At 33.6% G+C, this 27246-nt stretch overlaps 1 protein-coding gene across 1 annotated transcript; it reads left to right on the top strand.

Moving 5' to 3' along the window:
* The first annotated feature begins 3403 nt into the window (after positions 1–3403).
* LOC145610018 (starch synthase 3, chloroplastic/amyloplastic-like) lies at positions 3404–16376 on the top strand. The gene is made up of 16 exons (XM_081665263.1): positions 3404–3829; positions 4608–4671; positions 4776–6488; positions 6841–7055; positions 8038–8308; positions 8926–9101; positions 10789–10896; positions 12098–12207; positions 12949–13054; positions 13267–13437; positions 13604–13732; positions 14042–14224; positions 14312–14443; positions 14548–14659; positions 15035–15158; positions 15971–16376. The coding sequence occupies exons 1-16, from the start codon at positions 3692–3694 to the stop codon at positions 16101–16103; spliced, it is 3885 nt and encodes a 1294-aa protein (XP_081521389.1). The 5' UTR covers positions 3404–3691; the 3' UTR covers positions 16104–16376.
* The last annotated feature ends 10870 nt before the right edge of the window (positions 16377–27246 follow it).

The raw sequence follows: 27246 nt of genomic DNA, 5'->3' as shown, positions 1-27246 counted from the left end.
GGTTTGCGTGGCTGACTTGGGTGGGAGGATGATTTTCTAGGGTTCCAGCGAGGGGAGGGGGAGCGCAATAGGTTCCGGCGAGGGGAGGGGGAGATGCGACGCGTTCCGGCGATGGGAGGGGGAGGTGCGACGCGCTCCGGCGAGGAGAGAGGGGAGGTGTGGCGAGTTCCGGCGAGGTGTCTTGGCGGTGGGGGTGACTGGGTAAGGTAATGGCTGGTGGTGTAGTGGTGGGTGGGGAAAGGGAATGCCAAAGTCTAGGGGGGTGGGGAATCAATGTTGAAGGATTTTGGGTAAACTCAAAAATAAAATTGGGTAAAGGGAATGAAAAAAATGACAAACAAACAACAACAAAGGGAATGAGCCATCTTCATTCCCTTTCCCTTTGATTATTAACCCCAACCAAATGGCCCCTTAATGTCTAAATTGTGAGAATTGTATGTGTTTCCTAGACCAACAAGCCTTATTTGACAGTGGGTTGAGGCCAACGAGTGCAACTAGGCGCATAGTTGCTATTGATTTAAAATGTATATAGGAGGGTTAACACTCGTTCAATGCACCACTATAAATCATCATCAAGTAGTAGTAAAGTAAAAACATAAAATTCTCTCATACACCCATCGAAACTGCACCTGAAATGACCTCTGGTGCCTCACTAACCCAAATCCTATTACCTAAGCTAGCTCATTGGACTAATTAAGCTTAGCAAATATGTGGATATGTTATATATGAATGCTGCTTCTTTACTTATGATCTGATTTTATTGGATCACATTCATACACTCAAATAAGCAAGGTCGGCATGGCATCTTTAAGTCTTTAACTATGTACATTGATTATCTGGACTCAACTTATTAACACATACTTCGTATAACTTTGCTTTAGCATGTGGATCCTTTGGAAAGTGTAGTTCCTCATCCCCATGTTATTCACTTTTGTGTGCAACAAACCACGTAAAATTTCTCACCTTAATACTAGTTTCTACATGAATTGATCGATAACTTTACTTATGACGAAGAAAGTAGTCATTATATACTATACATAGTATACAATAGGAAAATCCTCAAATCTGTCTCTTATCATCATGAATGATACATAAAAATAAAAAAATAAAGGTGTTTCAATATTTCAGTTAATTAGGCCCATAGTTAAGTAATTTGACAATTAGCTTTAACAAAGTTGATAAAGGAAAAGATTAGCTAGGAAGTTAGCTAACTAATTAGAAGATTCATAAATAATGATAACCCCCACAAAAATGACATTTGCTAGGTACAATGTGGCTCACTAAATTGAGATATTATCACTGTATCCTCTCATTTCACCCTCCACATGGCACTTTTTAATTTGACACGTCAAACTCAAATGTACACTTGTTGTCTTGTTGATGCTATCCTTGAACTTGTTATCACTTCCTTCTCGACATACCACAAGTCCACAACCAAATACGAGGTAGTATGGACTAGGGGTAATGACACATCATAAATAATTTTGGCACAATTTCGCACATAAAGGTGTGTCAATATTGATTAAGGGTGTGCTAAAATCAATTTTTGTCTAGGGGTGTAAAAAAATCTGAGTAAAAATTCCGTATAAACAAATTCAAATCCAATAATGGAAAAACTTGAACCCAAAATTTGGGTGAGTGGATTTCAAATGTGATCGGAAAATATGCAACTTAAGGGCCTGTTCTCTTACGTTAAAATTCAGTTCAGTTCAGTTCAGTTCAGTTCAGCTCAGCTCAGTTCAGTTCAGTTCAGCTCCTAATTTCCTTCTCTTATAAAATATTCAGTTCAGTTCAGTTCAGTTCAACTCCTAATTTCCTTCTCTTATAAAATATTCAGTTCAGTTCAGTTCAGCTGAGTTCAGTTCAGTTCAGCTCAGTTTAGTTCAGTTCAGTTCAGTTCAGCTGAGTTCAGTCAATGAGAACAGGCCCTAAGTTTTGTGTGGTCACATTTATTTATTAGAGTAACTCTCAACTATTTATAAGGATAGTCTTATTTTATCTACCTAAAGTAACCTCAATTTATCATACAAGTAATATCAATTATGTAGTAATTAAAAAAAATAAAGTAATTTTACTTGGGGCTTGTTCTCTTACGTTGAAATTCAGTTCAGTTCAGTTCAGCTCAGCTCAGCTCAGTTCAATTCAGCTCCTAATTTCCTTCTCTTATAAAATATTCATTTCAGTTCAGTTCAGCTCCTAATTTCCTTCTCTTATAAAATAATAATTTCAGTTCAGTGCAGTTCAGTTCAGCTCAATTCAGTTCAGCTGAGTTCAGTCAATGAGAACAGGCCCTTATTCACTTGAGTTATGCCTTTTTTTTTTTTTTTTTTTTTTTTTTTTTTTTTTACTATTAAAGAAACAATAACCCCTTATTCCTCAATACCAACTCGCACTTTGTAGTTAAAAAATAAGTACATAACTTATTAATGCTAGAAAATTAACACATACACGAGTTGTGACTTGTGACTAGTTTGCTCAACAGTGAAATATAAAGATTGTGAGCTACCTTAGCTGCTTAGTACTCCCATCATCAATATGTTTTACATTGAACCATATTGACTTATTGAGCTTAGATGAACACTATTGAGCTTAAAAAAGGTCATCTTCTATAATTATAAGATACTCGCTGTTTTCAATTAAGGCCCTGTTCTCTTCACCTTAATTTTGCTGAACTGAAATTATTTTTGTCGAACTTAAATTATTTTACTGAACTTAAATTAATTTTACTGAACTGAAATTATTTTTGCTGAACAGAAATTAGTTTTACTGATTTTCTACTATGATTCTTCTTTAAGAAAATTGAATTTTACTGAACTAAATTTATTTTTACTGAACATAAATTAATTTTAATGAACTGAACTTATTTTTACTGAACTGAAATTATTTTTACTTAATATTATTTTTTTTAAGGTGAAGAGAACATGGCCTAACATACTGCAAGTAGTGATCTAGGTTTCAGGGTGTTATAACTCTAGTCATTGTACTTTAACTATACTCCATTATTCGTTTCAAAATAAAGCCTCATTTAACTTTTTGTAACATTCACATAATTCCCGTAAAAAAAAAAAAAACATTCACATAATTCACTTTCACTACGATTATACACATTACGAGATTCTTGACAAAGATACGATCCTTATACAATACTTTTACAATACGGAGTACTTCGTATATAAATATATACGAATATTCATTACCATCATTTATTACCGGCGAGAGTCATTTCTAATTTTTCAATCATGTGGTCACGAGCCTAGTTAATGGACGGTCGATATCGATGACACCCCAGCAATACTAAACCCAGGATAAACCTCTCCAAAGTCTCCAACCTACGGTTCAAATTCTAAGGCCATGACTGATAATTCCACTTGAGCAAAAGAATACAATGTGTTTACTACTATCCAAATTTAGCCTGTCCTTTTTTGTTGATATTTTCCCATTTGGTTTTATTTGTACATTTAAATTGACACCCAAAATTTCCAAAACTAATAAAATTAAATAAAAATCAAATCTTTATTAAAAATAAATTATTAATTTAATTTTTTTTGAAGTTGCTGATTCCGAATATCAATGACTGATCACTGAAAGAGGGGGGATGTTGGAGTGTTGAATAGAATGCAGAAGGAGAAACTTCGGGAAGTGTGATTTCAGAAGGAGGAGAGAGAAAGTAGAGAGAGAAAGCTTCATAGCCATGGAAGTTTCTGGGTTGCAAACTCAAAGGCCTGTTTGGTTCAGTCAGAGTTTTATTATTACTAGGCAAAATTCCCACTTAAATTTCAGACCTTTTACTGGTTTAGTCCCTTGCAAATCATCTTACAGATCTTTTCATGTAAGTTTCTTCCCTTAATTTTTGACAAAATTTAACCTTTTTTAATGGGTGGGTGATGAAATTTTATTTCTAATTTGATGTTGGTAGTTGGTACGGAGTAATTTAATTTTTTGTTTTTGCAATGATTTTGTGATTTGGTAATGAATTTTTCATTTGATTGTCTTTGTTCTTTATGTCCGATTTTAATAATGTGTAATATGTGATGTATATGGTTTACATTTCAATGGTGAATTTCAGACATTGTTGTTGTGTGTCGGTTTGCCGAGTGTATGGAGGGCTATAAAGGGCAATGATGTAGACGAGATTAGATTTTAGGTTCGACCCCGGGACTCTATAAGCCTAGTTAGCTGACATCTCACACGAAATTCCCATTTAATTCACTGTTTTACCCTTTTGATAATTGAATAATGTTATTGATTTCTTTATTAATTTGTTTGTTTCATTTGTGAATGCTGTTTGTTTTTGTGGGTTCTTATTAGTTTAATGGCTTTTGAGTTGTTATGAAACTGTGAAAGTGTTTTGTTGATGATTGTGGCTAAATGTGTTCATATTATTGCACTTTCCAACCCCTTTTCATTAGTTAATGTGGGTGATTGGATGCCTTCTCTTGCATTAGCATTTGTAGCAGTGATCCTTCAAATATCGGTTTTGGTTTTGGATAATTGAAACTAATTGGTGCTGTCTGGTTCAATTTTGAGCAGTACTTCTTTGAGGTGATGTTGTATCAGCATTGATTCATTGACTAAGAATTGTTTCTTGTTACCCATTTTTATCCCAGTCTTATTCTAGGCATCTACAGTACCCAAGGAATGGAAATTTCCGTCCGTGTTATGCCACTGGAGGTTAGTGTGTCTTCATTATTGTTTCCCATTTGAGATTAATTTCGGGAATACTTTCCTTTTGTATCCTCTGACCGTGCCTTAGCAATGCTTATTCTTCTTTATAGAATTTTCAAAGAAGAAACAGAAAAAATGGTCAAGGCCCAAAGGTTCTGCTCCCAAAGGATTTGTGCCGAAGGCTCCTGTTGGGACTAGCACACCAAAGAGGGATCAAAAGGACGAAGAAGATAACAACCCTTCAGTTGATTCGTCTCCTGAGCTTGATAGAAGAGCATCTGAAGTAGGATCTAGTGCTGAGAGATCAGAAGATTCTCAAGTAAATAGAATTGAAGAACAAAGGGAGGATTCAATTAATGGGAAAGCTGGAAATACATCCTCAACCAAGAAAGCAGTAACTAATGGTAGTACAAATCTGCTTAAGGAAATTGACACTGTTGCAGGGTTTATCGGGGAAGGTAGAAGCAGTACTAGTGCTGTGATTGATGAAACTGGATTAGAAGCTGAGGATTTAGAGGGCAAACAAGGAAGTTCTACTGAAAGCAAAGTGTTGGAATCTGAAAAAAAAGTTTCTGGTACTGGAATCATTGATGAGAATGAGAAGGATAAGATGACCGAAAATGAAGCTTTAGATTTAAACAGAGGGGGTTCTGAGATTTTTGAGGACATGGCGTCAGAAAATAAGCAAAGCAATGAAGACAACTATGAGGCTGAAACTAGACTGATGGTATCAGAAAATAAGGTTTCTGATTTAACCCCTTACGAGAAAAAAGTAGAGGATATAATTAGCGTTCAGGAGAATATATCTTTGATGAGCTACCCAAGTGTTGAATCTGACAAGAATGTTACTGACTCTGTAGTGTTGCCAGGATCTGAAACTGTCCTTAGCAATGAGAGGGAAACCAAAGAGTTAGATAGTAAGGAATCTGATGATGAAAGTGTTACAGAAACTGAGGTGGTGGGTTCAAGCACAAGGGCTGCTATAACCACTGATGAGAAAGAACTGGAGGAGGCTTTGCGAAAATTGCAGTTGGAGATGGAAGCTCTTGAACGGCAAAAAATACTTGAGGAAATGGCAGAGGATAATTTTTCCAAAGGAAACAAAGTTTTTATTTATCCGGAGACAGCAAAACCTGATATGGATATAGAGCTCTTCCTTAATCGAAGTCTTTCCCCTCTAAAAGATGAACCAGATGTGATGGTCATGGGAGCATTTAATGATTGGCGTTGGAAATCATATACCACAAAACTTCATAAGAGCCATCTCAGGGGTGATTGGTGGTCTTGTCAGATTCATGTTCCCAAGGAAGCATACAAGATGGAGTTTATTTTTTTTAATGGGCAACATGTTTATGACAATAATGACAAGAAAGATTATCACATTATTGTGGAAGGGGGCATGGACTTGGATACTTTTGAAGATTGCTTGCTCGAGGAGAAACGTAGAGAACAAGAGAATCTGGCAATGATAGAAGCTGAGAGGAAGAGACAAGCTGAGGAGCAGTGGCGAAGGGAGGAAGAGAAGGCTGCTAGCGAAGCTGATCGAGCACAAGCAAAGACAGAAGTAGAGAAGCAAAAAGAGAAACTGAGAGAACTGGTTAAGAAAGCTGTGTCATCCATGGAAAATGTTTGGTTTTTTGAACCTCGTGAATTTAAAGATGGTGATTTGGTTCGTTTGTATTATAACAAAAGCTCCGGCCCTCTTGTTCATGCCAATGATGTTTGGATTCACGGGGGTCATAATAATTGGAGTTTTGGGCTCTCTATTGTTGCAAGACTAGTGAAATCTGAGGAGAAAGATGGTGACTGGTGGTATGCTGAAGGTATGATAATGCTATAGTTAAAGATTTCCTTGAATAAATCACATTTTTATGAATTCCCTACCTCTTTCTTCTTTATCATTTTTTTTTTGGGGAAGGGCAGGTAGTATATGCCAACAGGCTTATACTTTTTTTCTTCTTTGACAGTGCCCAAATGTTGTATGCATAACAAATTGACTAGAAGGAAATAATAACAAAAAGGAAAGAGTTGTTTCCCTTTGCAATGGAACTGCATATGGACTTGAAGGATCCTTGGAATGAACAAAAAAGATCAATAATAATATGCAATATGTAAAATGCTTTCGAAATGTTTATAATTTAATATGCTGATGCATTTGAGTGTATCTTTGTATAGTTACGGTTCCTGATCAAGCAGTTGTCTTGGACTGGGTTTTCGCTGATGGGCCACCACAGAAGGCTTCCATATATGATAACAATAAGCGTCTGGATTTCCACGCTGTTGTTCCCAAGTCCGTGCCTGACGAACTGTACTGGGTTGAGGAAGAACTGCGGATATACCAGAGACTTCAGGAGGACAGGAGAGTGAAAGCAGAGGCCTTACGTGCCAAGGTGATTACTTTGTTATTAAGTTGCATCATAATGCTAGCCTTTTACTTTAGAGTGTGGTTGTATTGGTACTGCTACTTATGTTGTGTATATCCCTCAGATGATCACACCCTGAAATCTGAAGGGAATGCTGTAGTTGACTACAGATAATTCCTGGCCTTTTAAATAAACCATCTACTAGCTATCATCAGGCTGCAGTTAAAACAATAAATGCTAGGTTTTTTTATTTATTTTTATTTATTTTATATTTTTATTTTATTTTATTTTTTTAAAAAATAGTTTTTTGAACGGGTAGTTTCTCTCAGGAAAGGCCATTAATCTACCACCCTGTGTCCCTGTCTCTGGTCCCTCAAGTAATCTTCACTTCAGTAGGAGCTTATCAGTGATTTATAATTTATCTCGATATCTGAGAAAGGGCAATACACCACTATCTGCTGAAAATCAAAACATTTGCTGGAAAATGCTCACCTAAGTTTTCTATGATCACAGCATACAGTTTCCATAGAAGCAATGGACTTGTCACCTATTGTCTACTTTAAAATCTGTAAGGGTATAACATAGAGTTGAACAAATGATGTCTGGAGTCCTCTGGTCAGATGATGCTGTGTTTCCCTGGTTGGTATTGAAGTTTTGAATTTGGATGTGTATAGATACACGTATTGGTTACTTGTGCCTTCTTCTCTTCATCTTTTTGTTTTTTGTTTTTGGAAGGTGGTTGTATTGCTAGGAAGAAAAGAAACTACAGGTATTACCTTATTAGTAGACTGATGTTGCCTGAACAGCCATTGTACAACTAACAACAATGGACTTGCTCTATGGCTTATCTCTCTCTCTCTCTCTCTCTCTCTCTCTCTGGGTCTATCATCCCCTTTTGTTGTGTAGTACCTGTACTTTTTTTGTACTGCATGTTACATGGCCTTGTTGATTGATATCAGTAGCATGTTTATTCTATAGTAACAATGTTGTTCTATGCACAATTGCACAGGCTGAAAAAACAGCTCGTATGAAAGCTGAAACCAAAGAAAAAACTTTGAAGACATTCTTGCTGTCTCAGAGGCATATTGTTTACACTGATCCTGTGGATGTAAGAGCAGGACAAGATGTTACTGTGTATTACAATCCCTCTAACACTGTTCTGAATGGGAAGCCAGAAGTTTGGTTTAGAGGTTCCTTTAATCAATGGACCCATCGTAGAGGTCCGTTGCCCCCTCAGAAAATGTTCCCTGCCGAGAATGGTACTCATGTCAAGACAACTGGTAAGCTTAATCAACTGCCTAATTGTACGATTAATTTTTATTCATGGATTCATTTTCACGATGTTGGTTGTGTATGTTTACCTCTTTGTTTCTTCACGTGTCTAGTGAACCCTTAAAGGATTTCACTGTTTGGGTAAATTTCTAGCCACGTTATCTGAGTCTTTTTCTACTATTTATCTGAGACAAGAAAGCGCCTCTCATTTCAGAAAACTTCATCACTTCATGTGCTTTGTTTCGCTGATGTGCATTGTGTCATATATAGTTGAAATTACTTGCTGTTAATTTTATATTAGATGGGTGACTGACATTTCTTGCGGATGTGAACATTGACGTTGTCCTGATCTTTGTATTTTAATTGCACTCTTTGTTTTTCCTCATGGTTCTGTCTTCTTAAATTGGTTTTTAATTTATTGTGCTATGAATTAGTTAGCCTGTTCTGCAAATTTCCTTTGGGAAGATTTGTTGACCAGAACATCCATTGTTGATGTTAACTAGGGCAGTAAAGCATTCATTTATACATTTACCCCTATATTTAAAGGCTGAGTTCAAGTTGTTTTTGCAATTGGTATCATAGCACTCGATAATCGATATCTCCTAATGCAAAGTTCTCTTTGTAGTCAAGGTACCACTGGATGCGTACATGATGGATTTTGTTTTCTCCGAGTGGGAAGATGGTGGAATTTTTGACAACAAATTTGGTATGGATTACCATGTACCTGTCTTTGGTGGGATAGCCAAAGAGCCTCCAATGCATATTGTTCATATAGCTGTCGAAATGGCTCCTATTGCTAAGGTAAAATCTTCAATGAGTTGATTCTTGTTTTGATTCAATTTTCAACCTGTGCATGCCAGAGTTTGTAAGAAGTTAGGTTTTTTTTTTGGCCTGATAAATTGCCTTTCGGCTAAAATAGTAGTGATACATAAGATTACATCCTTAGAGATTGTGGTTTACTAGCATTTTGCTATACTCTGAAATAAAATCGGGGTCTATATGAGCAAGTGTATGTTGAAGGAAAATAGTTTTCTTTATATTGAAGCATTTGTTGTGCTGTAGCCTCTTAAAATACATTTGCATTGTACTAGCATTTTACTATAATCTGAAATAAAATTTGTCAATATGAGTAGAACACATAAACCAGATTTGCTGAAGGAATATATTTATTGTTCATGCTGTAGACTCTTAAAATACATCTGCATTACCCTTTCACCATGGATTATGGTTGGAAGATTGATTAGATCTTTTCTTCATTCATGATGATGGGGATGAGTTGACCTCAACTTATATGCATGCTAAGTTAGTCCGTAGGCTGGAATTTTCACATAATCACATTCCATTCTCATCAAGCTTCTTCGTAGTTTATCTTAAGCTGTTCTGTACTTACATTCAGATGGTACAATAACACCGTTATCCTATGCAAAATTCCAGCTTTTAGCAAATTATATGGAGGAATGGAGGACTGCTCCTAACTGGTCTAGAGCATACACAAGGCCTTTTTTCGAATAACCATTTTGAAATTCATATTTGAGGAAAAAAAATCTTGTATTACAATGAGGAATACCTGTCAAGTACACTCTCTTTTTCTTTAAGCTCTTCCTGCTTTCATTTTTGGGGTGTTTCTTTTGTTCTTCCAATTTGGAATCTTTCTTTTTATAGCCTGTAATTTTCCCCATTTACCCCTAATATGTCTCACTAACCTCTAGTAACTCCAAACACCAATTTAATGTCTTTTTTTACCTCCAAATATCTCTCACTTTTTCACCTATTCTATTAACTTCACTCGCCCACTGTTTATTTACGTTATTATTAGCCCATTTTCCTTTTTTTTTTAAAAAAAAAAAATTATTTTTACACTGATTTTATATAGGAAGAACAAAAGGGAACAAAGGGAGTATAGCCTTATAGGTGAGACGGTGAGTTACTGTCGTAGTCATATACTACGTACTTTTGTTTGTCTATGAAGCTTTCTTGTTAATGGCTAGCGGCTCTGTGTGAGCTTGCTAATTTTCCTCTGTTTTTCTTTTTGCTTACATAACCAATCTAGAGGATTCTCAGGAATCCAATTGATCCCCGTCTTATCTTAGTGATTTAATTTCCCAAAGCTGAGTCATCATTTGGAAAAAAAATTCAATCAATCTGCTATAAAGACCAAAAATATACCAAGGTTTTCAACCAATTACAGAAATATTACGTACAGATGAGTTGAGTAATGTTATGGCAGATCAATGTCTATCTATAAGATAAATTGCTTCTTTATTTGATAGGAGGGGTAGATCACATACAAGTTTCATTTGCTAACCTGCTCACAAATTGTATCTGATAAATCATTCTATTTTGTTGCATTTCCCCTCTCCAAATTAGTCTTTGAGTTGGAATGAGAATCCTAAAAAACCAAAAGATTCTCTATTTGGACAACTGACTTCTTTATGCAATTTAAGCTGTAGTTACAAACATACTAATTTATAATCTGAAATTGCTGCAGGTGGGTGGCCTTGGAGATGTTGTTACTAGCTTGTCTCGTGCTGTTCAAGATTTAAACCATCATGTTGATGTAATTCTTCCAAAGTATCAGTGCTTGAACCTTAATCATGTAAGCCACTTTCCACTTTTTTTATTTTTTTTTAATTTTTTTTTTTTTGATTTTTTTTTTTTTTGATTTTTATTTATTTAATTTTTTTTTTTTATGCTTCTTACTGTCTTAATTAGAATGGCTTCATAAGCTCATTAAGACATCAAACATTTTCTTCATAAACCGTAGAGATTTTGGTTTTAACTACCTATTCTATGCTGAGTTCAATAACTAACAGCCTGATAAGTTATACTTAAAATGTCCGAAAGCTTATGGTTTTTTTCTATGGTAACGGATTAGTCATAACTCATAACTATGCAAGGAGCACCATGAAATGGAACTCTATCTCCAACCCTGCGGCCCTGCCGCTTCCACTCCCCCCCCCCCCAATCGTTTCCACTCCAGCCCCTGCTACCGCTGGGCCTCACCATCATCTGCCAGCCCTTCTTCTTCCCTCTCTCCCCATTCAATTTTATTTGCTTCCCAGTTCCTATCACCATATTCTTACTCCTTAAAACCCTCCTTCAATTTTCATGGTTTGCCCTATTTCCCTTACAATAGCCAACCAATTGCAGGGGCTACAGTACTTGCTGGAAGGGGGAGAAGGGATCGGCAGTGGAAGGGGGACTACTGGAGAAGGGCAGGTGAGGGAGATGTGATGGACCCGGTACAAGGAGCAACACTAGGAGACGAAATTAATTAAACACTAGTGAGTGAGGCAACGTAGGACTGAATTCTGATCTGACAAACACATTAATATTAAGTTATTTTGTAGTTTTACTTGGTTATATAAGAGTAGTAGTATAGCAGTAGAAGGGGAAGATTTGGATTGAGGAACTGAGAGAGAATGGTAACCTCAGGTTACTAAGAGAGTGATAACCTAAAGTTATCAAGGAGAGTAATAGCCTAAAGCTATTAACCTATCACTTTTGTATCCAAATTCTGCCATTATCAATCAAAGATTCAAGTTTTTAGGTTTAAATTTCTTGTTCATTAGAGCTTATGATCTGAAAATCCTAGTCTATTACAGGAGAAGGAAAGAGGGAGGGCAGTAGGGCACAAACAGGTTTTTGTTGGAAGAAGATGGCAAGTGGAAGGGAATAATATCTAATTTTCAAAAGCAAAATATATTATATGCCAGATTTACCAACTATTATTTTACAGTCTCAGATATATGTATTTTATTTTAAGTATATGCATTATCATCATTGGATTGCAACAGGTGAAGGATTTCCATCACGCAAAGAGCTATTCATGGGGTGGTACTGAGATAAAAGTTTGGTTTGGGAAGGTTGAAGGCTTGTCTGTCCACTTTTTGGAGCCTCTAAATGGGTAATTGCCAAACCTTTTGTGCTCTTATGTTTATGCCACTACTTAAATTTCAGCAATTGCTAGCTAGTGATAGAAAATAAAAATAAACAGCATCTGTTAGCGAGGCCTGTGGTCTAACCTAATTTGCTAAAGTCAATGAGGAGAATTTTTGTAAAGACTTGTAAAAAAACGTTCTGTAATCTGTACAGATAAAGTTTAGAAATTGAAAAGCAGTAAGCATGTACAAAGCTACCAGAAAATGCCTGGGCTTCTGATGGACTAAGACCAGTATTTATGCCGCATCTTTAATAATGAGACTTAACTTTATCTCCTTTTGGCTACATATTTGTATCCGCGCTATAGACTATAGAGCCTTGGCTCTTGGGATATGTTTGATTTTATTTATTTATTTATTTTTATTCTCATAAATTCTCAAGTGTGACTCTCCTTTATAAAGTCTTATCACTGTTCAGCCATTTAAAAAGTGTAGACTCAAGACATCAAGATCTTCTCCATTTATGCTACATACATTTAAGTGATTGAGTGTTACAAATAATCTCATAGATCATGATGTAAAACATCCATCTTCTTTTATTTCCGGTCCTTAACCGGCTTAACAAATCATCACATTATTTAATGTATCTAGGGTAGTGAACTCACTATTCTAAAAATCTGGCTCTTTCTAAAAAATCTGTATAAATACTATTGTGTATGATTTGGTCATTTGCCATGGTTCTTAAATTCTTTCCTTGCTTTGGACAGATTGCTACAGACTAATTCTGTCTATATTGGTAAAAATGATGGCGAAAGATTTGGTTTCTTTTGCCACGCTGCACTCGAATATCTCCTCCAAAGTGGATTTCATCCTGTAAGTTCAGACTTTGACTTAATTGAATTGCTATTGCTGATTCTTTGATCTCCGTCAGTTAACTGTCCATGAGGATTTTGTCTTTTTATCTATAGCCTTCCTCAGTAGTGTATCTGGTCACAAGTTCTCTTTTAGTGCACTATGAGATCTAAACCACTAAACATATTCTGTTTCTTCATAGATGCAATTTGTAATTTGTTCACTTGGTGCAGGATATAATTCATTGCCATGATTGGTCAAGTGCTCCAGTGGCATGGCTGTATAAAGAGCATTATGGGCAGTATGGTCTTACTAATGCTCGTGTTGTTTTCACTATCCATAATCTTGAGTTTGGGGCGTACTTCATTGGAAAAGCAATGGCATATGCAGACAAGGCTACAACTGTGAGTCTATACTTGGCTGTGTTAACATCTTGTTGTGTGGTCTGTGGCAGCTACAATCTCTGAGGTCAAAGAATTGGTGGCGGGATATTTGCATTGCTTTGGGTTTAGTTACGCCTGTGTTCGCAAGTGATGGTGGTTTTAATTTATGTATATTATCATTTATCAGGTTTCAAATACCTATGCAAAGGAGGTTGCTGGAAATCCTGCAATTGCTCCTCACCTGTACAAATTTCACGGCATATTAAATGGGATTGATCCAGATATATGGGATCCATTCAATGATAAGTTTATTCCAGTAAGTAATTCCTCTTCATTTAATCTGAAATTCTTATTTTGGAAAAGCTTAAGTGTGCTTTTGTTAGTCTTATCAATTATTTTCTCGAATTTACTGAGAAATGAAGGTGGATAATTGAGCATTGATGTCTAAGCCTGGACTAGAATTTCTCATCTGTGAAGCATCTTTGATTAAGATTATGTTCTGCTGATTCTAAAGCTTAAGACAGCAATTTTTATGACTCAGATGTTACTTTATTTTCCCATTGTCCATCAAAACTCAAGCACAGCTTCTTAATCTGACATATATGCTTGATGCATTTAATATCAGGTAAATTACACATCAGAAAATGTTGCAGAAGGTAAAAAAGCAGCCAAGGAAGCTTTACAACAAAGGTTTAGCATTCAAAAAGGTGATTTCCCATTAGTGGGAATAATTACTCGTTTAACTCATCAGAAAGGAATCCATCTCATCAAGCATGCTATTTGGCGCACTATAGAACGTGGTGGACAGGTCTTCCTCCTATTATATTGGTTCTTTACTAAATAATTGTTGCTTAGTTTGTCGCAGTCAGTCAATTTCAGTGCTCTATGATTTTAGGTTGTGTTGCTGGGCTCTGCTCCCGACCCACGCATACAGCAAGAATTTGTTGATGTTGCAAATCAATTGCATAATATGCATCATGACCGTGCTGGCCTTTGTTTGAACTACGATGAACCTCTTTCACACTTGGTATTTGATCCTACAACTCAATTGCATGCTCTTTTGAATTTGTCTTCTAGTAACTGAATATAAAGTGCATGTAGACTTACTAGTTTCATTAAACTTCTCCGTAGATATATGCAGGTGCAGATTTGATTCTTGTCCCCTCAATATTTGAGCCATGTGGCCTAACCCAGCTTGTTGCTATGCGATATGGGTCAATACCAGTTGTTCGCAAAACTGGAGGTACAAATCTTCTCAATTTCTCATATTTCATACTCATCATCCAACATAAATAGTTTATTAACCACGTTATCAAGTTATGTAATCTTCTTGTGTATTCTACATTGGTTCTATGGTGAGATTATTCTTCTAGTTATTTTCCTCCCTTATGTTTCTTGTTTTTGATTCCCTGTTTAATTCAATATCTTCAGTTGAAAGCTGAAGTCATGTCTTGGTTATGTTGCTTTCAAAATTTTCATTCATATATCATGTTGTTACTGGTGTGAGATGTTCAGCTTTTGTATTCTTGCCTTTATCATGTTATGTATTCACTAGTTTACAACTGTACCACAATAGTCAATATATTGTAACTGTCATTATCTACTCATTTTCTTGCAGGACTTTACGATACTGTATTTGACGTTGATCATGACGTAGAGAGAGCAAGAGCACAAGGTTTGGAACCTAATGGATTCAATTTTGAAGGAGCTGATCCTGCCGGGGTAGATTATGCTCTTGACAGGTGAGTATATTTCCACACTTGCTCAAGTAGAACAAAAAGAAGAAACAAATAAAGTCTATAAGTAGTTATATTTTAACATGTCTCATCTTAATTCAAAGATCACCATCAATGCATCAACATTACATTACATTACATTATCACGACGACGCCTCTAAAGCTCCCCCTTCTAAATTGCCTGTTTCCTGCTAACTCTTTGTCTGATACGAAGTATGACTGTGTGTAAATTTACAATGAATTACTGGTGTAGGTGGTTTAATGAGCCAATAGAGCCACTTAATATCAAGTCTGTGTCACTCAAGAGTTGCTAGGTTAGGTTTGTGTTTTGTCTAAGATACCTCCTAAGAACTTCAAGCCTGTCACTTAAACAAAGATGCGCATTTAGCCATTTAGGTACCGGAAAGACTGAGGTTGTTCTTGCATTTTGTTAGCTTTTAGTCTCATAAAGTCATGTAGTGTCCAAGCATCATCTGAAACCACAATTTCATAATTACATATTTCCATTTTATTGTGACATCAGGAGTTCCTATTGACATAACTTATAGACCATGAATTTGTTGCCTTCCTTGCCCAAAAATTTTCTGTGTCAACGTATCTTGTGCCTTGGCGCACCATGTCGTTCTTTCTGTAAGATATTATTTTGGTTATGTACAGTACAACATTGCTAACCTCCTGCCCATTTTCCCCCTCTCAAGTCCCCAACCAGATGATAATTTGATCCCATAGCATGAGATTTGTAGGGCCAATGGACCACCAGGGTCTTCGTCTGTACAATATGTTGTAGAAGGATGCTTACTTACTGATGAAATTTTCAGGGCTATATCAGCTTGGTATGATGCAAAGGAATGGTTTAACACACTGCGCAAGCGTGTGATGGAACAAGACTGGTCTTGGAATCGGCCAGCACTAGAGTATATGGAACTTTATCACGCAGCACGCAAAAACTGAGGATCTCACTCTGGCTTAGGCAAAAGGGTTTTAGGACATTCTACAGATTGTATAGGTTCAACAATATTTTGCTGATAGTTCTTCATATTGCTTCATATAAGGTACCAAATTACCAATATAGTCATAATAATGTGAAGTAGCAGAATTCTAGGCATACACTTTCGCATACCATAAAGGAACAGTAAATGATTAAAGCTATTTATACTGTTTCAAAGTATTAATAAAATGATTCATTCTTTTGCTACAAAAAAAACATTTTATTATTTCATCTTCCATCTTTTCTTCTTTTGGACTTTGTTTTGGAATCAAGTGACCAAAGTTATGAAAGTTTTTTTTAGTGTATACTACTCCGTTTGTATTAGTTTACTATGGTTACAAATGGCCCCGAAAGTTTGGGATCCTCACAGGCCCACACAACCATTGAGCTCGCACTTGATTCTCTAGTTTGTCTACGTTTGAGAATATTAAGTTAATAAGTTTTACTAGTTAAATTGAAAGAAATTTCAATACTTGTTCAAATTCATACAGACATATTTGAATCTCCAAACTAATTTTTAATCAAAATTTGTTTTGTTGAGCAAACGTTTTTTTTTTTAACCAATCAATACCTTTTGTACTCAATAGAATTACGAGCGAACACTAATTTTTGCTGATCTAAATTAATTTTGATGAAAGGTTGGGTTAATTCCCTTAAACTTAAAAAGGTTACGTTAGATCTGTAAAACTAAACCATATATACTACTCTGTACATATTTGTCATTCACATGATGTACAAGAATTATTGAAAAGACAAATTATAGTTTTTAACTTTTCATAGGTGAGGAATTATAACCTGAGAATAGGTTATAATTTGTTTGTCTAGGTTATGCTGTTTTCATCATCAAATATTACAATTTGTACAAGTCAATCATTTCAACCGTGAAATTGATACATTATGACTGTTAAACAAGTCACCACCACGCACCAACTCTCTTGTGTTGACTATTGTTGGCATCATTATATGCCTAAGCTGATGTTCACTGATTTTCCTTGAAATAATGTTCGTTTGTTTATCAATTTTTCATATGAAATTAAAGTCATATTAGATCCTATAGACGCAAAGACTTTGGAGTTAATGATATGCTATTGGCGAAATTTTTGACACACTGATAAGTTTATGTAAGGTCTAAAATTAAAATGCGCGACAGGCAGGGACGGATATAGCTTGTACCAAGGGTATGCCTTTGCATACCCTGCAACTACATAAAAATAAAATTTAGTGCAGCCTTTTAGCAATAAATTAAGTGTAGGTTGCTAGTTATTCAAGTGTTTTTTAAGCTTTCTTGAATTTAAGTCGAGTCTAGAGTTTAAATCCCATTGTTACACATTTTTCCCAACCGTTATTTTTGCTGACTACAACATAATTTTCTATAAAGTATATAATTGTACACACCTTATCTGTCAATCCTGAATACGCCAATGGTGGCAGAAGGAGGGACAACCCACATACAAGTTAAGCAAAGTTTTATTATAAAATAAAAGACAATAACCACGATGCATGTCACGTTCTACCATATTTCTAATGTTAAATGATTTCCCTGAAAAAATCCTAGACAATCTCACATTTTACATGTGTGTTCTATCACAACTACTTCCCCGTTAATTGTATGATATGTATCATTCAACTCACAAGTCGTTGGTGTTGCAGTACTCCACTCTCCGGCCACATGAGTGACATGATCACCTAGAAAGCTCGTTCGCAACTTCGCACCACCATTATAAACCACAACTAATGCACCATGCATGCCTTCGAGTCACGCCAATCAAGCAACATGCTTATGTTTCATGCTTACAATTAAGCTACGAGTACAGCTTGTTATACAACTATGCAAGTATTTAATTTCTTCATGTATGTTCATTATACTAGAGTAATTTTTTTCTAAGTTGGTAATTAACATAACGCATGTACGAACTCGTAATTGTTACCTCCTTTAATATAATCCATTTACACTACATCGATTGGTAGAATTCAATAAAGTAGTCCTTTCGTAATCAAGTTCATTTGACCAATTCCACTAGTTATAGTTTCAAGCTAATTATAATTAATTAAGAGGACCCCTTTTACGTGCATTAGATTAATGAACGGTTTCAATTAGTAGCTTTAAGGTTAAAATGATGTCAACCATTATAAATATATATATATATATATGTACAACTAATTGTACCTTATGCATGTTACAATCAAGGCTATTTCTTTATCCGATCTATATACTTAGGGTCTGTTCTCATTGATTGAACTCAGCTGAACTGAACTGAACTGAAATGAATATTTTATAAGAGAAGGAAATTAGGAGCTGAATTGAATTGAACTGAACTGAACTGAACTTAGCTGAACTGAACTAAACTGAATTTCAACGTAAGAGAACAGGGCCTTATACCTTATGAGCACATTTATATGTAGGCAGTTTATGCCTTTCGGTGTAACAGATTGAACAATGAGTAACCTTGACAAATTGTTTTTATATATCTTTGCATTGTATTATTGTATTTGTACTAGTATATGATATGATAAGTGGGGGTTCTTATGTTGTGTAAACTGATTTATCGGTCTATAAGAGCCATAGAATATGCTTTGGTCCTTTTAGTAGATTAATGATGCATGTAGTGATGACCACCAGGCAACAAACTTTAGGATAATGGCATAATTTTTATAAAATGACTAGTTCAGGTGGGTTTTTGACAAGGATGAGAGAGGTACATTACACAATTTGTAGTGGAGAATATTTCCAATTGGTCTTCAATAATGTCCCACAAAGAATTGAATGATAGGCTCGGGTCAATACAGTACCTAAATCGATTCATAAATAGTCTCCACATAATGACATTATTTAAAATTCCGGTATATATATATAGAAGCAAAGGGTTTTTCTAGGTATTTTGAAGAGACATAAATTTGTGTGAAATCTTAATTCCACGTAGTGCACATATCATGTCGAGTTTAGACTTGTTCTAGCACCCACCTAATACTAAAAATTAAATAAAGAGGCACAAAAATTATTGAAAGTAAAGTCAAGACTTTGTGCTCTTTTGTCTACTCATATCTCCTAAAGGACTAGCATAGATGTTAATTGGTACTAATATTGTTCCCTTTGATCATTGCTATACGTTGAAATTAATTGATTACAATTGAACCTGGCTAAATGCATTCTATAATAACATGTAAGTAAAATATTGGAAATTATTATTGCACTTGGAAAATGAATTTATTCACATAAGCAAATACCAATACTGCAATACATATTGCACCAAAAGGTACGATGTACTAGTGAAATTGTTGATAATTTTGCTACTAATATGCATGGAATCTTAATACTTTCGGAATCAACAAAGTATATAGTTACATAGTGTGTCAATGTGAATGTCCTAATTCAGTAGCTAGATCAGAATGCTTGTGAGCCGCGGTATAAATATTTTTCTTGTTTCATTTTGGTTTGTGTTATTTGTGGTTTGAATCTCGAGAATGAACAGAATTGGACGAACCTTAAATGGACATATTTTTAAGTAAAGATGAAAGTTTATCTCTATAGTTTTCAATGATAGATGAGAAACTCAGTTTCAACGTATGAGAAAGTTATACATGACCGATTTAGGTGTGACTCAACCCATGATCAACTGATTTATTAAGATATAAGAATCTAATGGCAATTAATCAATTATATCACCTTCTCTAGTTTTATATCTAGCTTGAGCAAATAGCAATATTAGCACCTTTTGAAAATCAACAAAAGTTTATTAGATCTGTGTATCTATTTGAAACTCCAGTGTTTCTTCTATATAAAAGTAAGAAAGAAGTGAACATTAGAATACTCTTATCATGAAGGGATACCTGACGTATATACGTACTAATTAATATTGTGCTTGAGCTCCTAAGGTTTTCGATTTTTTCTTATGGTCTTTATTACTTCTTTAGTACAACTTCAATTCATCATGTACAACTTCATATACTAGTATTATTTGAGGCAATTTAATTGTTCCCCAAAAAAAAAAAAAAAAAGTTTGATATGATTATAAACTAAATTTAATGGAATATACCCTCTCAACTTTAATTGATATGAAAACACAAGCACAATAATGCAATAAGGACAAGACAATTCTATATACTACGTATTTAGATAAACCCTATTGTATGTGAATGTTATTGAAAGTCATGATAACATACATAAAGCACAAGTTTCTAGCCATGTGCTCTAAAACTACTACTTCGTATAATTTTAAAGTTATGGTAGTAAATAATCACAAACTATATACGAAGTATATAATATGGTCAGCTTCGATACCGACGTACCAGCTCTTTTGTTGGTCATGATTCTCATGAATACATACTTTGTGCAAGTTGAGGACAAAGCATGGTAACATATGCCCATTAAATACTTGTTCGTTTTTCATTTTTGGCCCCAACTTCTCCGTGTACTACTATTACATGTTGTACTCTCTCCGTCTCTAAAATCAACTTGATTAGAGATTCATGCATCAGACATGAGTACATGACCTACATAAAATCACTCACTAGTGGAAATATGATGGATATTGGTTTCATATGAAGACGTTGGATAATAGCTTTAATGTATTGTAGACTGCATAAAAATCATAGGATTGAATATGGTATATGGTCTCTATCATGTAACAAACTTACAATAGTTAGGAATGAAAGGATATATAGTAAGTCCAACCAACAATATACTATCTAACTTAACTAAGCTAACTTTAATCACAAATAAAAAGTCTAAACAAAAGGTGCATGTATGATGCATGGCATATTCGATCAATAAGCTAGTACAATTTTCTCAACAATACAAGCTAGTTGCAATAATTTGATCAAACCTCTTACTTGTTTGACTCTTTCCAAATGGACAAAAGTATATATATATATATATATATATATATATATATATATATATATATATATATATATATATATATATATATATATATATATATATGATTAATATGAATAATACTTGTAGTACATTTATTTATTTATTTAATTTTAGTACACAAACAAGAATACTAGCAATAATTGTAAAAGTAAGGAAAAAAAACAAAAGAAGTTGACCCACAAATAATTTGATATTTCCAGGTGACCCAAAATCCAAATCGTGTGTGACTATGACCCTTCAGCTCTTATCCCTACTACTTCTACTGCTAGTACTACTATACATTTATACTACTTCCTCCGTTCTTTTTTACTTGACCCGCTTTGACTTTTACACTATTCACCACCTCTTCTTTGACCGTTTTTTGTGAATAGTATGTAAGGAAAAAACATATTCATGTGAGACCTTATTGAATTTGTCTCAATAAGTACTATCATAATATATAACTTTTGTAAATTTTACTTATGGAGAATTAAAGTTATTGATCGTAAAAGTTTTGCATTGGCAAGCGTGATAAAAGAAACAGGTCAAGTAAAAAAAAACAGAGGAAGTACGTTACTATGTCCATACCTAATTAAAATTATTGGACCCCACAAAAATCAGAAAAATAAAAATGCCAAATTTCTAACTATTAATATTGTGGAGTACATTTATTTTCCTTCAAAAATAATACTCACTACAAGTAAATAATAAATAAATATACTTGTATTTGTTTTATTTCTTGTATGTTTGTAGTGTGTTGGCATAAAGCCATAATTTCCCAAAACCAGGGAAGTAAAATTGCATTGATGGATGAATTTGAACTAAATTGATTGATGCCAATTCATATGCTCCACTTCTTTTTACTTTTTTGGGGTGCATCTCAACTAGACTTTTTGCTGTAAGATTTAGTTTGGTGCCCTATTAAATACTTCCTCCGTTTTCTTTCCGTTTTCTTTTAGATGCAACACACCCTTTATCGCGGTAATTAAGAAAGGTGAGGTTTACATGATATAATAAACTTTAAAATAGGATGAGTGGTTGTTAGGAGTGTAATTTAAATTAGTGGGTCATGTGCTTTAAATAAGGGATATAGTATAGTTTTTCCCTAAAGTAACTTTCCTTTTATAGTGTGTTGCAAGTATTGTGACATTTTCTTTTTAGAGAAGTGTTAGGTTGCAAGTAAAAGAAAACGGAGAAAGTAGTAAATTTAAAAATATAATACAGCATTAAAGAGCATATAATTCAATCAATTCTAGTCATGACTACTTTACCTTCATGAGTTATATTTATGTTTTGTGTTTTATTGGTTATTGTCTTAATAGTACTAGAGTAGACAAATAAAAGGATAAAGGCGAAATATTAGTTAATAGTGCCCTTAATTTATCTAAGTAAAGTTGGTTTTTAGTTGTTAAAAGCACATTTTATCACTTGTTAGTTGTCTAACTATTTAGCTCAACTAGCTAGACCTTTTTCTATGCTGAATACATATGGACCATAGAAATTAGTAATAATTTTGATTGCGTCTTAGATATGGAGTACACATTTTCTATTGTATTGCATATTTAAAACTTCATAAATGATACTATTACGCAATTATTTTTAGTGTTGTTAACTTCTCATTCATATCAATCCCTTGAATTTATTATATCTATTATACTTTCTCTGTTTTCTTTTACTTGCAACACATCTTTTGGGCACGCAGTTTTAGGAGATGATTAGTGAGGGTAGGCGAGCGATATTATCAATATAATTTTTACACGAAGATTAGAATAGGGTTAAGTATCATTTGTAAAAATAATAATTAATAATTATCCGTTTACATTACATAAACTCGACCTCAAAACACGTGCCACAAGACTGTGTTGCAAGTAAATAGAAACGGAGGAAGTATATATTCATAAAATCGAATAGCCTTAATATAACCTATCTTGCAACAGAATTTAATACAGACAATTATTCAAATGTAGGAATATGTCTTCAGCCTTTCGAAATGCTTTGAATTTCACTAGGCTAGTTTATTTATTGCAACTATGGAGTATGGACTATGGTGTATGCATGTAGTTGTTTTAAGCTCACCATCTTCAAGACTTTAATTTTTATTAGGAAAATTGCGCTTTCGGTTACGTGAGTTTTTATTTTCAAAGTGCAAGGATAATGTAAAATAAGATGAAACTAAAAAAAAAAAACATAGGATAAGCATATAAATTTGCCATGAATTATTCAATTAATATGTGACAATGTAATGAAGTTTCATAGTGGGTATAACAACCTTAGCTTGTACCAGTACCTTTTAATATTATGAGTGTAAGTTCTTAAAATTAAATATGTTGTAAGAAGCATAGTAAGTTTAAACTAGAATATTTCCGTCAAATAAAAGTTTAAACTAGAGTAAATCAAGGGAATCAAACACATCAAAACATTTTCAAATTATTTGGACAACTTTTTTAAGATGCACAAAAGCCTTTTACACTTAGATAGTGCTCTTTGTTTCTTACCCTTATCTACGCAAAATTAATTTTACTTTTAGGGTTATTATTTTAATTTGAACTAAACTGAAATTAAAGTAATACATTAAACTAAGGGCCTGTTCTCTTATATTGAAATTCAATTCAGTTCACTTCAGTCTAGTTCAGTTCAGCTTCTAATTTCCTTCTCTTATAAAATACTCCCTCCGTCCCTAAATTACATTCCTCTTTGGAAATTTACACGGGAATTAAGGAGGGAAGAATAAGACAAATAACAATAATTAGATAATGCAATGAGAAGTACAAAGATAGATTAGTTATTACTCATGACAAGTCATCAATCCTTTGCAAAAAAAAGGACCAATCACATGCTCCTAATTAAAAAAATTTAACCAATCATATTCATTGTAATTTGGCACAAGGATTATGAGTGATATTAGGTAAGAATGAGTGAGAATGCATTTAATATAAAACAGAAAAAGAGAGTTGATTTACCAAAAATAGAAAGCAGGAATGTAAATTTGGAATACCAAAAATAGAAAGGATGAATGTAATTTAGGGACGGAGAGAGTATTCATTTCAGTTCAGCTCAGCTCAGCTGAATTCAGTGAATAAGAACAGGCCTTAAAAATAATGTAACTTCAATTTAAACAACCCGAATTGACACCTCCAACTCTAAGATTATAAGTCCTAAATATGTGCGATTAATATAAAGAAAGTAAGGGTGGTGTTAGTTGACGCCCATAGTAACAAGAAATCGGATAGCAAAATATTTGTAGGAAAAAAAAAAAAAAAAAGAAAAAAAGTGGGAAGAAGAAACAATAAAAAGGTGGCAGATGTAGAAATATGCATTTAGTGCTGACGCCGCATCAGTTGAGACTACTGCGCAAGAGAGAGAAAACTCAGGTTATGGATAAGGTTTATTTTTAAATTTTAATTTACTCGTAGTATTAGTACTGAATCCAGTGAGTGAGTCCAGTGAATGCTTCATCACGTCAATCCCTCTTTTCCTTTCCACCCAATCATAACGCCTTTGCCTACTCTTCATCTACTACTTCCGTTACATATTATTTGCAACGATTAGACATTTTTCCTCTCTACTTTATGTCAAATCGTTGCAAATAATGTGTAACGGAGGTAGTATTTACTACAAGTATTGATTTTTTTTTTAAAAAAAATTAATATTTTGCGTTGATCCATTAAATTAAAGGTTTAATTTGATGGTTGAAACTTAAAATTCATATACTCCCTCCGTGTTTTTTTAAGTGATACATTTTCCATTTTCAGCCGTATTTTTTTAAGTGATACATTTCCTTTTTTGGCAAAACAATACATTAAAATATTATATCTCTCTCCTCTCGTGGTCCCCACCCAAACCCACTACTACTTTTTTATTATATCTTTCTCTCACATATATTACTTTTCAATAAACTATTAACCCCATTATCTTTCTTTAACAATTTTTTAATACTCCACTACCCCACTTACCTCTTATTTTATTTAAGTCAATTAAATTGCCTAAAACTATGTGCCAGTCAATATGTATCACTTAGAAAAACACGGAGGGAGTACCCAAAGACCTTTCTATCACATTGAATATTGATACTCCCTCCGTCCCTTTATTACAATCCTGATTTCTTTTTTGGGTATTCCAAAATTATATTCCTCCTTTTCTTTTTTAGTAAGTATTTTTTTTCCAATTATCCCAAATTATGTTTCTTTTTCTGTTTTGTAATTAATGCTCACTCTTACTTTCCTATTATCACTCTTATTTTCTCACTCCTCCTTAAGAATCCTTATGCCTAAATTTAGATGAATATGATTAGTTCTTAATTTTCTAATAGGAGCATTGGTCCTTTTATTTTTGCAAAGGATTAATCACATGACATCATTAAATATTAATCTGTTTTTTTTTTTTTTTTTTGACAAATATTAACCAACCTTTGTTTTACTCAAAGATATCATTTAATGTTATGTACTCCGTATGTCCCATTGTGTTTTGTTTTATTTGTTATTTGTTTTATTTTTAGTTCCTTAATTCCCGTGTAATTTTACAAATAGGAATGTAAAAAAGGGACGGATGGAGTATTATATTAATAGATCAATTTAACCTAAAGATTAAATTGATTGATGGTTAAAACTCATAATTTGCTTGTATATATACTTTATCATTTTGTTTGACGTAAGTAATGGATATTTCTTGTGGTAAAGGGTCCATTTAGGAATTATTTATTATGATTATTTAGTGACCTATTTTGAATAATTTATTTGCCTACATGATATTTTGACTAATAACAATTTATTTTATATTTTATTATTTGTATTATTAATAAGTATACTTATAAAAAAATGACATTTAAAATCTACTAGGGCAGCTAACGCGCGCGATGCGCGCATCATAGCTAGCCATATCTTGAAGGTTTTTTTGGTTTGGCTTTTAAATCACAAAATTAGTTAAATTAACAATAAGAGAAATTTTTCCTAAAAAAAAAAAACAATAAGAGAAATATATGTAATCAACTATATTTAGGTGGTATAAATGTTCAAGACAACTAACATTTATGAAAGCATAAAAGTACATAAATATTTTAGAGGGTATAGTTGTCTAAACACTATTCATTAAAATAGCATCTACATATTAATGAGGGTATGTATGTAAATACACATTTTGAAGGGTATAATTGGCATTACACTATTCATAAGAGTATGTTTTTACTTTTAAGACAACTAACATTTATGAAAGCATAAAAGTACATAAATATTTTAGAGGGTATAGTTGTCTAAACATTATTCATTAAAATAGCATCTACATATTAATGAGGGTATGTATGTAAATACACATTTTGAAGCGTATAATTGGCATTACACTATTCATAAGAGTATGTTTCTACTTTTTATAAGGTAGGGATATATTGAAACAATTTATATGATTACATTTACTTTTATGTGTAAACCTTTAATTTATATAAATATAAATACATTGTAAACTTAAAAATTAAACAAGATGTGTCAACAATATTTGAGCCTCCATATGTCCATATCTTCCTTCTCTATCCTCCATTTGTCTTGACCTTCTTGGAACTTGAAGGGTAGATGACTAGATGAGTACGTGCATCTTTATTGATTCTTTCACTTTAAAAATGAGCTTAAAATATTGAAATTGGTATCTATTTTCTCTATCTCCTGTTGTTTGCTCTATTAAAACGATCAATTTTTAAACTTTTAATTAATATGATATGATGAAAAAGAAAAGTGGTGGGATAATTATAGTGGTCGTAAACGTAAAGATAGACCCTTGCAACCAAAAGTTAGGGTCTGTTCTCTTACGTTGAAATTCAATTCAATTCAGTTTAGTTCAATTAAGTTTAGTTCCTAATTTCAGTTCAGCTTCTAATTTCCTTCTCTAATACAATATTCATTTCAGTTCAGTTCAGTTCAGTTCAGCTCAGCTCAGCTCAGCTCAATTCAGTTCAGTTCAGTTCAGTTCAACTGAGTTCAGTTAATGAGAACAGGCCCTAAAGGAGTAGTATCGAGCAAACTCAAAAGCATAAATTAAAAATAAAAACGGAGCAAATATTAAGGGATTAAGAAAGTATATATAATTGGGTTTTTTTTTATTTTATTTTTTTATTATTATTTTTTTAAAATAAAACTACTGATTTGATGTAAATATACAAAAACAAAAGTACTGAGTATAAGAGTCATTTAGAGCCTATTATCTTTAGCTTATTTTCAGTTCAGTTAAGCTCCAATAAGTTCAGTTCACTTCAGTTCTTATCTTAA

Source organism: Chenopodium album, chromosome 24 (genome assembly GCF_948465745.1).
Source record: "Chenopodium album chromosome 24, dcCheAlbu1.1, whole genome shotgun sequence".
Lineage (NCBI taxonomy): Eukaryota > Viridiplantae > Streptophyta > Magnoliopsida > Caryophyllales > Amaranthaceae > Chenopodium > Chenopodium album.
Note: the sequence above shows the minus strand (reverse complement) of the source record. Positions and strands in the feature narration are given on the sequence as shown.